Source organism: Oncorhynchus mykiss, chromosome 18 (genome assembly GCF_057628025.1).
Source record: "Oncorhynchus mykiss isolate SJ-2025 chromosome 18, ASM5762802v1, whole genome shotgun sequence".
Classification (NCBI taxonomy): Eukaryota; Metazoa; Chordata; class Actinopteri; order Salmoniformes; family Salmonidae; genus Oncorhynchus; species Oncorhynchus mykiss.
The window spans coordinates 39773702-39786695 of record NC_143039.1 but is presented as its reverse complement, the minus strand read 5'-3'; the positions used below and the strand labels follow the sequence as shown (position 1 = coordinate 39786695).

The window sequence follows — 12994 nt, the reverse complement described above, 5'->3', positions numbered from 1 at the left end:
GTCCTTCTCCTCTAATAGGGGTGAGAAGATCATTTCAGAGCCCATGTCCTAACACTACTCATCTAGACTATTTAGGCAGCAGCAGAGTTGATGGTACAACACTACTAAATAGAGCAATAGGCAAGGGTCAGTCAAGGGTTTCCTGACAGCCTTCTATATCATTGGCCAAAACACACTACAGTCATTAAATAAATCAGGGTTCATAGACACAGTCGAGTATTTAGGAGAAAAACGCCTCCCCATAACTCAACCAACAGCGCTACAAGCCTTGGCAAAGGAGGACTTAACTTTAATTCGACAATCATACATAGTTTTATACATTTAAATCTTATACAAAAAAATAAATGTACAGGGAGGAGATGAACAGCGGTAGCGTCTCATAATAAATACTGTAAACTGTGTGCTGCTGTGTGCCTGTGGCATTGGGATTCCATACGTTACTATTATGACCCTGTGTGTGCTTCATCTCAGACCACAGGCCTGATACTATCACACATGTAAAAGGCAGTTTGCAGTTTGTTGTATGGGGTCTGATTTGTGAGTGTCTGTCATTTCCCCAGACTAGACGAAGACCAGCTGAGAAAACATGTCCAGTTGTGAATACTATTATTACATTAATATGGCATCAATCCCTCTCCTCAGAAGCATTGCATAACGTAACAGAGATACAGTAGATATATTATATCAATAGGAGAGGCCTATATAAGCAATAAATGTGGAGTGGCAATCACTCATTGACGAAACGTGCCAGTCGATTGGCTAACATTAGCCAAGATTGATAGCTGTGGCAAGAGTTTCCAAATAAATACAAGACAGTGCCCCTCTTCTCCAAGCGTTTCACCTCAAATGAAGAGGTCACGATATTGGCTTTCAGAGCAAGGCTTCTCTTGCTCTCACTAGTGTTCCACTACACGAGGCCGGTCCTTTCCTTTACATGCGGAAGACTGGAGCTGGGTAATCTAAGGTTGGGCTAAAAACTCCCCTCTTGGTCATATGCCTTCTGTTGGAGCAGAAGCCGAGAGGACTAAAAGGAGGGCTGTCTTTTTCTGAAGTCCTTCTGGTTTTCTAGCTGCCAGCATGAGCCTCTCTCCTAACTGTGGAGATGGGTGGGGGCAGTACAGTAAGCAGGAGGAAATGGGTCCATGCTGTGATGAATGGCCAAGGGATTTCAGACAGACTGATAAGGTCCATCAAATTTGGCCGTACCGCCTGAAGTGGTCGTATCGGTCTGCTCCACCTGAAAAATCGCTCTATCGTTAAGAGTCTGTGGAGGTCCCGGGTCACCGGCTGATGTCGCGGTTGCCCTCCCAGCTCTTCCCCCCCACTGCATCGCCTGCTGTCCCCGATTCGAAGAAAGGGTGTCTGAGGGAGTCTGCCAGGGCCAGGCGCTTAGCGGGCTCGTATTCCAGCATGCTCTCAATCAGGTCAAACAACCGATGGTGCTCCTCGGCTTCCGACAACAGGTACCTCTGAGAACATACAGAGATGTGATCAACATAATGAAAATCAGGAAAATGTGAATACTATATTTGGGGTTAGGGTTCATTTCAATAATGTCTAAATAGAGGTTGATATCAGAAATCCCTGGTTAATCCGACATGGGGGGGGGGGGTGAATGGGAAGGAAGATAAGTAGTGGGGTGCTACACAAGGAGCTGCTCTCTTACCCGTAAGGGTTTGCAGTTCTCCCTCACGTATCTCCCAGCTGACGAGCTCTCGTCCCAGTCCAGACGGCCACGGTAAAAATATTTCTGCTTCCTGAGTTAAAGGGGAGAGAGAAATTATTGCAAAGATTGAGGAAGAGCGGCATATATAGATAAAAACAGTGTGTGCGCAGGGGCAGCAGCATGGAAGAGTTGCCATAGGGTTCAATACCCACAGACAAAGATCCCCAACAGGCCCTTTGATGTGGCATAAACATACAACTTCACTTTGATGCTCTGCGTCAACAACTAGACAAAGCAACACTATGGGTGTGTGTGATGGATGACTTTGACCTGCAACTACACAGATGCACCTGGTCGTGTGTGTATGTGTGAGCTCTGACCTTGTCTTGCGTATCATTCTGGAGGGCACCGGCCCCAGTATTCTCTCCATCATGGCCAGATGCTCCCTGTTATCATGAGTCTGAGGGAGGGATGAACAAACAAGACAGCAAAGGTAAATCTTAATTGCATCTCTTTCAGTGTATAAATGGCCATAAATGTAGATTGTGGATATCAGCAACGAGACCGATGCCAACACACACCATTATCTATCTTGCAACAATTTGACTGATAGCACAGAGTAAAATTTGGCCATAAATGCTGAGAGCTTTGAATAGAATGAGTGGAATAGTATGAGAGCGCCATCACCTATGGCGTTAGCATAGCCAGGCAGAACTCGGAACACGGAGGACAACGTCAACCAAGGGTTGGTCCCAATTGGATTATGTGTCTCTCTGCTGCGCTCTCTGGCTCAGTGTGTGTGTGTTTGCTTATGTGTGTGCGAAAGCCATTCTGGGCTTTGTTCAGTCCTTCCTGACAACCCGAATCGACCAGACACAGAGAGTAATCTTGGAAGGCAGCTGTCGCCACAGACAGTATGGGATTGGGAAGGGAAGTGGGGCTTTACCTGGAACAAGGTGAAGCCCAGGTAGTACTCGAACAGGATGCAACCGATGCTCCACACATCACACGGCTGGCTCCAGCCCAGCTCTACAGGACAAAACACAGAATGGGTAAATGTTTTTGGGGGTGGTTTCCCGGACACAGATTAAGCCTAATACTGGACTAAAAGTATTGTCAATTGGGATACTCCATCTGAATTGGTGCTGTGTAGGCTGGTGGAAACTAATAAAACAATGAAAAAGCTCAATGTAAGACCCTAGCCTCACACGCTTGCTCCAGTGCTTTGACTTATCAAAAGCAACGACCAAAGTTTCGGCAGCAGCAGCTTTCTGCCTTAACATTGGTTGTGACTTCACAACTAGCATCATAGATCAAGAGGGTGAAGATTTAGCTTCTTTAAATAGAACAAGGACTCATACAGGCCACATAACAGACCATGGGTAAGCTTACACATTAAGCTTTGAAAGTATGTGAAAAGACAATCAACTCAGCTCAACTCTGAGCAAGCACACTCGACTAATTGTCTCATGTACTGCAAAGTGAGTACAAAGCCAGTCAACTGTGCTTAATGTCTGACTGTGGGTTGCTGTTCAGTGTCTACCTGACTGGAACCGAACTGGCAGATTATGGCAGTTAATGCCACTGCTAAGGAACACCCCCTCTGTTTTAGAATAGCCCAACCAGACAGACTATATGTCATGTGAATTTTGTTTTTAATGTTCATAAACTGAGCTTCACTTAAAACACTGTCTATTACTAAGAATTTGTAAGGTTCTTATTGAAATGAAATATACAGAGGCCAGTTAGTCAGTAAGGTTTATTTACGAGAGCGCTGCTGTTCATATACAAAGACATTCCTTTTATAACTTTCTCTTACCCTACCTACACACATGCATACACACCAACCTTTGGATATTCTCATGAAGTCTCACCACAGTTTATTACCACTAAGCTAACAGTTCCAGTCTCCCCCAGATCCGAGAGCTCTGGAGGGGCTCTCCCTGTCTTATCTAATCTCCCCAGAGTTACAGCCAGGTCGGTTCAAACATAGGTTAATGCTCCTCTCTGTTCTCTTTCGACACACACATACATTCCTTTCTTCCTAGATCTATGCTACATAACCCCTTCCTAATGAACAAACATTATTTATCATTATAGAAAGACAGGGTAGAATTCTGTTAGTTATAATTCTACCTTAAATGTATACATCATTTAGTCATTATTCATAATAATCATAACACTATAGCAGTCCATTGTCAATGTAGTGGCTACACCACCCTTAGTTTAGAATAGTCCTCATCCAATTGTTCAGCTAACTGGCCTGAAGGAAGATAGGGCTAACTCTGAAACGTCACTCACCTAGTATGACTTCCGGGGCGCGGTAGTGCCGTGTGGAGACGATGGTGCTGTGGTGCTCATGGTCAAATGTGGCGCTACCAAAGTCCACCACCCGTACGTCCGTGCTCTTCACTGTCCGCTCGTCGCGCTTCTGTAGGGAGGAAGGTGAAAAAGGACATGGCTTAGAACCTTATAGTTTTGTTAAAAATAAAAGGCAGAATGCAACTTTTTTTTCAAACACGTAAAGCTAAACTTTTAGACAATTGGCCAATGAATGATACCTTGATTAGTCCTGATATCTAGTAACATTGACATTATCTATTTTCATGCTTCTGACATTAAACCATACCTGTATCCAAACTGAAAATGATTCCCATTTGTTTTGGTACATTTAGGTCTAATTGTCATTTGCACTTCAGGCAATAGCTGACTGCCAAAGCATTTGCGATGACACTCAGCCTGTGTCCCAAATGGCATCCTTTCCCCTATATAGAGCACTACATTTGAACAGGCCCTGGTTAAAAGTAGTGCACTATTAGGGAATATGGTACCATTTGGGATGTAGCCTCTGAAAGCAAAACAGGCTCTGCAGAAAGCCTATTATCCTGAGGCCCGACTCCTCGTCTCACCTTCTCTACATTATAGGTCATAGTGAAGTCGGAATTGACAAACAGGATGTTTTCTGGCTTCAGGTCTGTGTGCGTCAACTTGGTATCATGAAGAACTGTGAGGGGGAAAAAAACAATTAAAATCCCAACAGCCATTCACATTCGATGGTGGTCAACGAAAAGAACACTCTTCTGATAGGTGTGTTTGAACCAACGATGCCCTCATGTGGCTAAAGACTTCTTATTGCAAACAATGGTGGCCTTATAGTCCAATTCCTACCTCTCTAGGTGAGTAAGGAGGGGGATGGCTAAATCAACAAAAAGGAATGAATGAAGGCTTGTGTCACGGTAGTGATAGGGGTCTATGTAGGGCATTGGTTGTTGGAGTGAGACTTATGACCAGTTGGTAGGTCATGTTGAAATTGTTAAAGAGAATGTGCTCTTGATAACTCATCTGGTTGAACAAAAGCAATAAATACAAGATAGTAGCGTAATATCGGTGTGCACTTACACTTGACAGCTAGGCTGTGGAGTGACAATTGACTAGTTGACTGCTAGTTTTTGCACTTATGTCGGGCCATTATTGTGAAAGAAAATGTGTTCTCAATTACTTACCCGGTTAAATAAAGGCAATATTTTTTATATATACAAATAAATATATACGTACACTTGACGGACAGGCAGAGCTGGTAGGCCATGTGTCGGACCTGGGCGATGGAATAGGGCAGGTAGTTGTTCTCCTTGAGGAAGTCGAAGGTGCTGAGGGCCAGCAGCTCGAAGGAGATACACATGTGGCCGTGGTAGTCGAACCAGTCATACATCTGCACACACAGGCTGGGAGGAAAGATGAGAGGGGTTACATAACTAACAATGTAAACATAAGTCAATAAAAACAAAATGACACAGGGTCCTGTGTAATTAGGGGTTTTCTTCAGGATCAAAAGGGGGGCTTAGGTGGTGGGTGTGGCAATGGGCGTGGTAAGCAAGGCTGAATTTCTGAGGCCACCCCATCTCAGTGATGTAGAGAAAGGTTTGCATTTATTAAGCCAACTTTATGCATATTTCTCCATGGAGCCGAGAGATATTTTTGCAGTTTAAAAGCTCATTTCCTGCAATTCTACACAGTTGACCATGGAGCTGAGAGAAAAATGGTGTCGTTTTAAAGCTCAACGTGTTAAACCTAATAAAATCAATACCTCTAAATTGTAATTTTCAAGTCTTCTTGATTGTCTAGCTTTTATTTTGGTGACTGTGAGTTCTCAAAGATTATATTATTTCTAAATATAATGGTCCATTATCTTTTCTACATACTTCATACCCGATTTTAGTCATTTAAGTCCATTCCTGAAAATGAATGTAATTACACTGTTTGGAGAAAGTATTTAAATTGGAGAAAAATCCCTGGTAATGAACAATAAACTGTAGTGGTCTGAGTCAGTAGTAGGCTACTCACTGTTTGTTTTCCGGATCTTTCTCATTGATTCTCTCCAGCACATTGATCTCCAGACGAGCTGCTTCCTTGTATTTCTCCACATTTTTTATGATCTTCAGAGCAACAGCGGCCCCTCCCCTGTAAGACAAATACAGTATGAATGACAAAGACATAACTAACCACAACACATGATGAATATAGACACAAAACACACGAGGGAATACCTTGCGGTGCAAAGCTGTGATTCCCTAAATTAGGTCCATCTACATAACCCGAGTTAGTGCTGTTGCTTGGGAACCTGGTGTCACAGGTCTGGTAGCTATAATAAGATGGATACCCGAAGGATAGCTTTTGAAAAAATATTTTTCAGCCTCTTTAACATGATACATTTGTCCAAACTTGTTCAGCCATGAAATTCCACCTTATTTCATACAAGCAAACTGTATTGTGATGAGTACATTCTATTCCCTTGTCCTTGCATGTTGATTATGCAACATGTTATGTTACCAAAAAGAAATTAGGCTTTATCGCGTTCAAGTTCAAACTTGTATTGTGCTTCAGGGGGCAGAGGCAGGGACATTAGCACGGAACAAATTTGCATGGGGTATCATTGCCCAGCCCCCTAAACTCAGGACCCATAGAGAAGCACACAGACGTCTATAGTGAGCCTAAGTGCAGGCGCTAATACACCCATAGCAAGCGGCCACGACATGATAGAATAACAGGATCAGCCGAAGGAGGAGGGCTCTAACTCTAGAACTACTATTTGTAAATAGTAAACACCTAGTGCAGGTAGAGGGAACACTTAAAGAAAAAAATAGGACTCCGGAGGCTTTAAAAAAGGGCCACCAGCTAACAGTCAGAGCAGTTTTCATACATACCGACGATGGTCAATACATTGCATCACCCTCCCAAAGGTGCCTTCCCCCAGAGTGCTGACAATCTCATCTGGAAGACAGACAGAGAGACAGGGAAAGAGAGTGGGAAAGAAGGGAAGAGAAGAATTAGACATGTGGACCGGAGCAGGGACATCAAGGCAAAAAAAAGTGACAGGCGTTTCAATACTAGCACCCATCCCCCTTTTCAGGTTGTGGACAAATGGGATGCCAAAAAGAATGTTTACTTTTACACGGTCCTAGATAACCTATGATAATCGGGGTCCACACACTACCAGAACAAATTATGGGAAAATGTTTGAGTGCCCCCCAGCAGCCTATAGGAAAGAAAACCAAAAGTATATTCCTACAGATGTTTTGGTGGTGTGCCTATTTTAGAGCAAGGGTGTCGGGGGGGGTTACTGGTTAACCTATGTAATTGAAAAACGCACTCAAGCAAAACTTCTGAAATAAGTGTAAATGTGCAGGCTAAGCAAATAAATTTGGTTTCAAACTGGAAGAACATACAAGTCATGCCAGGGATACGAGCTGGAAAATGGTAAGACTATATGTTAAGTGGGTGGGTGTTATGAGATCATGGATCATAATAACTGTGCTTTTTTAAGCATACAAATCATGCTCTTAATTTACCACTACAAAGACTTCTATAAAGTGTAGCATTAAAAAGATGCAACACTGTCAAAGGTCAAAAATGCAACACCGCAGACAAGGCCCTATGGATGTTAACTAGGTAGGCCTCATGTTAGTTTTGAAGGAAAGGGCTAGATATGAGGGGTTGCAAAACTATTCCAAACAAACGTTTCTAATTGCTTTTCCCACTTAATGAATTACAAAAAAAATATTTGTTTTAGACCTGGACTTTAAACTAAAACGCAAGAGACAATTAAGAAGTTGAGGAAATGTTGTGTTAGGGGAAAACTCTATCTCTGATATAAAACCACAGCTAGATAGCCTCAACACAACGAGCAGTATTTATCTAAAACCGATATCCTCAACATTTTTTTGGTGTGCTATCCACACACGCTTTTTGAGCTAGAGCGAACAGCATTCTACCATGGCATCATCATCAGGCACTCCCCTGTCAGTGAATGCTCTATGGTTTTAAATACTCATATGGAGAAGGGTTACGATAGAGTAGTGGCAGTGAGTACATCTCTCTTGCAGGACGTCCCCACTCCGACAGATCAGGTGCCCTTCCTCGTCGTCCCTCACACTCAGTGCCCGCGTCCGGCTGTCACTCCGCTGTTTGCAGCCCCCACAGCATTAGCAGGTCACGACACGACCGACAGGGGACAGGGGGTTTTCGGGGGCAGCCGTAGCCACGGCGATGGAAGGCGGCACAGGTAGAGGAGGGAGGAGGAGGGTGATGTTGTAGTTGACGTAGTGGTTGTAGGTGGGTGTGGTGGTCATAGGGCGATTCGTATGACACCACGTGAGGAAATATATAACGATAGGGATATAGTGCAAGGGAACAAGTCAAAGATCACATTTTGTCCTCTGCTTCTCTCCCCCTCTACCTTTTAACCTGTGCTATTACAAATAAGGAAGCAACCTGCATATCCATCCATTCATCCAACAAAAAGCCAATTCAGAAAATACCAAAAATATCTACATCAACTATGATATTACCCACTTAAAACGAAGCAGAGTACTTCCCAAGAAAACAAATAAAATGAGAGGATGGTAAGGCAATCAAGCAAAAGATAGTTCAAGATTAAAATCATCAGTGATACATAGATACATGCCAGCCTATGGTCCTCTCTCTCATTTATGTCTAATTAACGCAGAAGGCGAGAATGTGGATGATGCTTTATCCACGTGGGTCCAAAAACAGTCAATGTCTCACTACACAACTCATTTTATGAGAAGACTGTAGAAGGTAAATCTGGATTTAACTAAGACAAAACAGCTACTCAAATCCTGCTGACAAAAACAAAACAAAAGATTGTACTACTTACCAAGTCCAGGAGCTGTGGACAAGAGAAGGTAATAGAGAAGTAGAGAGACAGAAAGACGAGGAGAAGAGAAAGATAGAAAGGAGCGGGAGGGTTAAAGGACAAGCTCGGGCCGGGCTGTACTCACCGAGGAGGATGGGCTATAGGACCTGGTTCTACGCCGCCTTCGTTTGTGCTTACGCCTGCTGCCCTTCCTTCGGTACGACTCCTCCCGTTCCCTCTCGCGCCCCCTCCGGTAGTCGCACATGCTCGGTGAGAAGTCACGTGCGTAGTAACCGCCGTCGGCTGCTGCTGGTGCACCTCCATGTTCCCTTTCCCTGTTTCCGCGGTCTCGTTCGTGGCTCTGGTCCAGGCGGCGGTAGCCCTCACAGTAGCGCCGGTCGTATGGCCTGCGGTCTGCCGAGCGATTATCGTAGCTGCAAAAGAGGCGCCCAACACCATGGGTTAGAGCAGTGGTGTCTCTGACCACCAACTCATGCTACATGTTATTCAATGAATGCCATCAGTGCCCTTTGATATTGGTACATGAACCTATTGAGAGTTTAACAAACATTTCTACCAGATAAACTATCATAAGGTACAAAAGCTTACATACCAATTATTTTGTTTGCAAGTACACAAATATAACACAGCCATACAAACAGACCTCCTGGAGCGAGCGTAGCTTCCCTCCTGTCGGTTTCCCCGTCCCCTTCGGTCTCTGTCCCGATCCCTCTCCCGGTCACTGCTAGAGGAAAAAGAGGGCGATCTGCGGTGCCTCTGCTTGCGTCCTCGGTCTCTGTCCCGGTCTTGATAGCTGCTCCGGCTGGCCCTTTCTGAGGACGGGTACCGCCTCGAGTGTGGCATCTATGACAAGACATGTTACTTGGTATTTCATTGCCGTTGGTGAGGGGTTGGATTGCACTCAGTAAGAAAGGGATACAGAACAGCTGCATGGTGGGGGAAAGGAAGAAAAATAGTCAAAGAAAACCAGGTGAGGATCCATCCTCAGCTCTCCCATCAAACCATTAAACTCTGGAACTGTTTTAAAGTCACCATTGGCCTTATGGGAAATCACTGAGCGGTTTCTTTCCTTTCCAGAAACGGAGTTAGGAAGGATGCCTGTATCTTTGTAGTGACTGGGTGTATTGATACACCATCCAAAGTGTAATTAATAACTTCACCATGCTCAAAGGGATACTCAATGTCTGCTTTTTTATTTTTACCCATCTACCAACAGGTGCCCTTCTTTGTGAAGCATTGGAAAATCTCCCTGGTCTTTGTGGTTGAATCTGTGTTTCATTTGCTTGACTGAGGGACCTTAAACATCATTGTATGTGTGGGGTACAGAGATCAAATCAAATCTGATTGGTCACATACACATATTTAGCAGATGTTATTGCAGGCGTAGCAAAATGCTTTTGTCCCTAGCTCCAACAGTGCAGTAGTATCAAACAATTCACAACAATACACACAAATCTAAAAGTTAAATGGAATTAAGAAATATATAAATATTGGGACAAGCAATGTTGGAGTGGCATTGACTAAAATACAGTATAATCCATATATACATATGAATTGAGTAAAACAGTATGTAAACATTAAAGTGACTAGTGTTCCATTATTAAGGTGACCTGTGATTCCATGTCTATGTAGACAGTGCAGCAGCCTCTAAGGTGCAGGGTTGAGTAACTGGGTGGTAGCCGGCTAGTGATGGCTATTTAACAGTCTGATGCCCTTGAGATAGAAGCTGTTTTTCAGTCTCTCGGTCCCAGCTTTGATGCACCTGTACTGACCTCACCTTGTGGATGATAGAGGGGTGAACAGGTCGTGGCTGGGTGGTTGATGACCTTGATCTTTTTGGCCTTCCTGTGACATCGGGTGCTGTAGGTGTCCTGGAGGACAGGCAGTGTGCCCCCAGTGAAGCGTTGAGCAGACCGCACCACCCTCTTCCGAGCCCTGTGGTTGAAGGCATTTCAGTTGCTGTAGCAGGCAGTGATACAGCCTGATAGGATGCTATCAATTGTGCATCTGTAAAATGCTTGTGTCCCTAGCTCCAACAGTGCAGTAGTATTTCTTCTGAATGTCTTCAGCCTCCTGAGGTTGAAGAGGCGCTGTTGTGCCTTCTTCACCACACTGTCTGTGTGGGTGCATTTCAGATTGCCAGTGACGTGGAGGCTGAGGAACTTGAAGCTTTTCAACTTCTCCATTGCGGTCCTGTTGATGTGGATAGGGACGTACTCCCTCTTCTGTCTCCTGAAGTCCACGATCAGCTTTTGTTGACGTTGAGGGAGAAGTTATTTTCCTGGCACCACTCTGCCAGGGCCTTCTCCTCCTCCCTGTAGGCTGTCTTGTCATTGTTGGTAATCAGGTTCTACCACTGTTGTGTCGTCTGCAAACTTGATAACTGAGTTGGAGGCGTGCCGTGGCCACGGAGTCATGGGTCAACAGGGAGTACAGGAGGGGGCTGAGTACGCACTAAAATTAGGTACTCATTTAATCATGGTAAACACCAGTTGTGGAAAAAGTACACAAATAGTACACCTTAGTAGAAAATTACTCAGGTAAAAGTGAGTCACCCAGTAAAATACTACCGGAGTAAAAGTCTAAAACTATTTGGTTTTAAATGTACTTAAGTATCAAAAGTAAATGCAACTGCTAAAATATACTTAAGTATCAAAAGTAAAAGTATAAATCATTTAAAATTCCTTATATTAAGCAAACCAGACTGCACCATTTTCCTTTTTACGGGTAACCAGGGGCACACTCCAACATCATTTACATACGAAGCCTGTGTTTAGTGAGTCCGCCAGATAAGTGGCAGTAGGGATGTGGTCTTGATAAGTTGTGTGAATTGTACCAATTTCCTGTCCTACTAAGTATTCAAAATACTTTTGGTTGTATTTGGTTGTAAAAATGTATGGTGTAAGAAGTACATTATTTTCTTTAAGAATGTGGTCAAAAATATAAAGTACAGAACCAAAAAAACGACTTAAGTACTTTAAAATATTTTTACACCACTAGTAAACACTTATTTCACAGAGGTGAGGCCATGCAACTGATGTAACTTGTTCAAACAAGACATTTAAGCTTTTCATTTTTAATTAATTAGTACAAATTTCATAATTCCACTTTGACATGATTGGGTAAAAATTTAAATGGAACTTTAAATTCAGGCTGTGTAACAACAAAATGTGGAAAAAGTCAAGGAGTGTGAATAGTTGAAGGCACTGTTATTAAGTTGGGGATGGCCTTATAACGTTACCTAATAAGCCAACCTAGTTAGTTGATGTCACCTGGCTAAATGCAAACGTTAACTAAGTAATGTCGTGAGTTAATCACTGTGCCAGTTTAGCTAAGTGTGATAGGTAAAGACATGGGATTACCAAAAATGTGTAGTTCGACAACTAGTAAACTAAGTAGCTTGATAAATGGCAATTTGTTGACTCCGACTAGCTAGCACACTACTAGCTACGACATTCTGTCGAATTGACTGGCTTAACGTAGGTTGTTACTAGCTAGCCGACGCCATATTTCGCAGAAATGCAGGCACACGAATTGCTTTCGTGAAGAATTGCATAAATTGTCATTTTGTTCAAATAAATGTTTGGTTAACTATTTCTGATATTTACCTAACGTTTGCTAATAGTTATTTAGATCGGTTGGCTAGCTAGCTCCCTAATGCTAGCATAACATTGGCTAGCTAGCTAATTTGACCGCCATTTTACCTAGCGTTACCTAGCTACTCGCGTTCGTTAGCTTTGATGCTAGCTGACTATAATTGGACTCGCGTGGATCAACATATCACTGAAACCGGAATACAATGTAGTGCACACGTGTATTTCCATATTATTTTACCGTTATATCAGCCAGGCCTGTGCGTTTATCCCACAGGAAATCCGTGTTTGCGCTTCAATTCCTAGTTTTCACTTCTCACTATTGGTTCAGCTAGCTAGGGCTCTAACCTCGTACAAACCATCCTGATATCGCGAGTTTACATTGTTTCGCTTTAGAGAAACAATGTAAGCTCGCGAGAACAGGATAGTTCGAAGCTACGAGCACTGCTCCCCACAAGTAAACACCCCCTAATTAAAACACTCTTCCAGCCGCAGCCAGACCACAGAGCTACTGTTTTTTTCCGGCCAGACCCTTCTTCAGGTGCGAGCTAGTGCCTTTAC

At 43.5% G+C, this 12994-nt stretch overlaps 1 protein-coding gene across 2 annotated transcripts; it reads right to left on the bottom strand.

Moving 5' to 3' along the window:
* Positions 1-219: 219 nt before the first annotated feature.
* Positions 220-12986, bottom strand: LOC110496023 (CDC-like kinase 2a). 2 transcript variants are annotated; one of them, XM_090208403.1, is made up of 14 exons: positions 12675-12817; positions 10618-11294; positions 9484-9683; positions 8965-9253; positions 8034-8124; positions 6868-6934; positions 6008-6124; positions 5222-5388; positions 4576-4670; positions 3968-4097; positions 2613-2695; positions 2047-2126; positions 1667-1757; positions 220-1469 (listed from the first exon to the last, which is right to left on the bottom strand). In XM_090208403.1, exons 2-14 carry the CDS (start codon positions 10789-10791, stop codon positions 1281-1283), a joined length of 1773 nt encoding a protein of 590 aa, XP_090064529.1. In that variant the 5' UTR covers positions 10792-11294; positions 12675-12817; the 3' UTR covers positions 220-1280. The 2 variants fall into 2 exon arrangements, with proteins under 2 accessions (XP_090064529.1, XP_021427320.1); XM_021571645.3 differs by lacking the exon at positions 10618-11294 and having other exon boundaries at positions 12675-12986.
* Positions 12987-12994: the final 8 nt, after the last annotated feature.

Excerpts from the sequence above, each read along its gene's own strand:
- LOC110496023 (XM_090208403.1), bottom strand. The coding sequence starts at position 10,791 with ATGCCTTCAACCACAGGGCTCGGAAGAGGGTGGTGCGGTCTGCTCAAC. Across the intron at positions 9,254-9,483 it reads AGCTACGCTCGCTCCAGGAG|CTACGATAATCGCTCGGCAG; the intron begins GTCTGTTTGTAT and ends CCTCTTTTGCAG. Across the intron at positions 6,125-6,867 it reads CAATGTATTGACCATCGTCG|GGGAGGGGCCGCTGTTGCTC; the intron begins GTATGTATGAAA and ends TTTGTCTTACAG.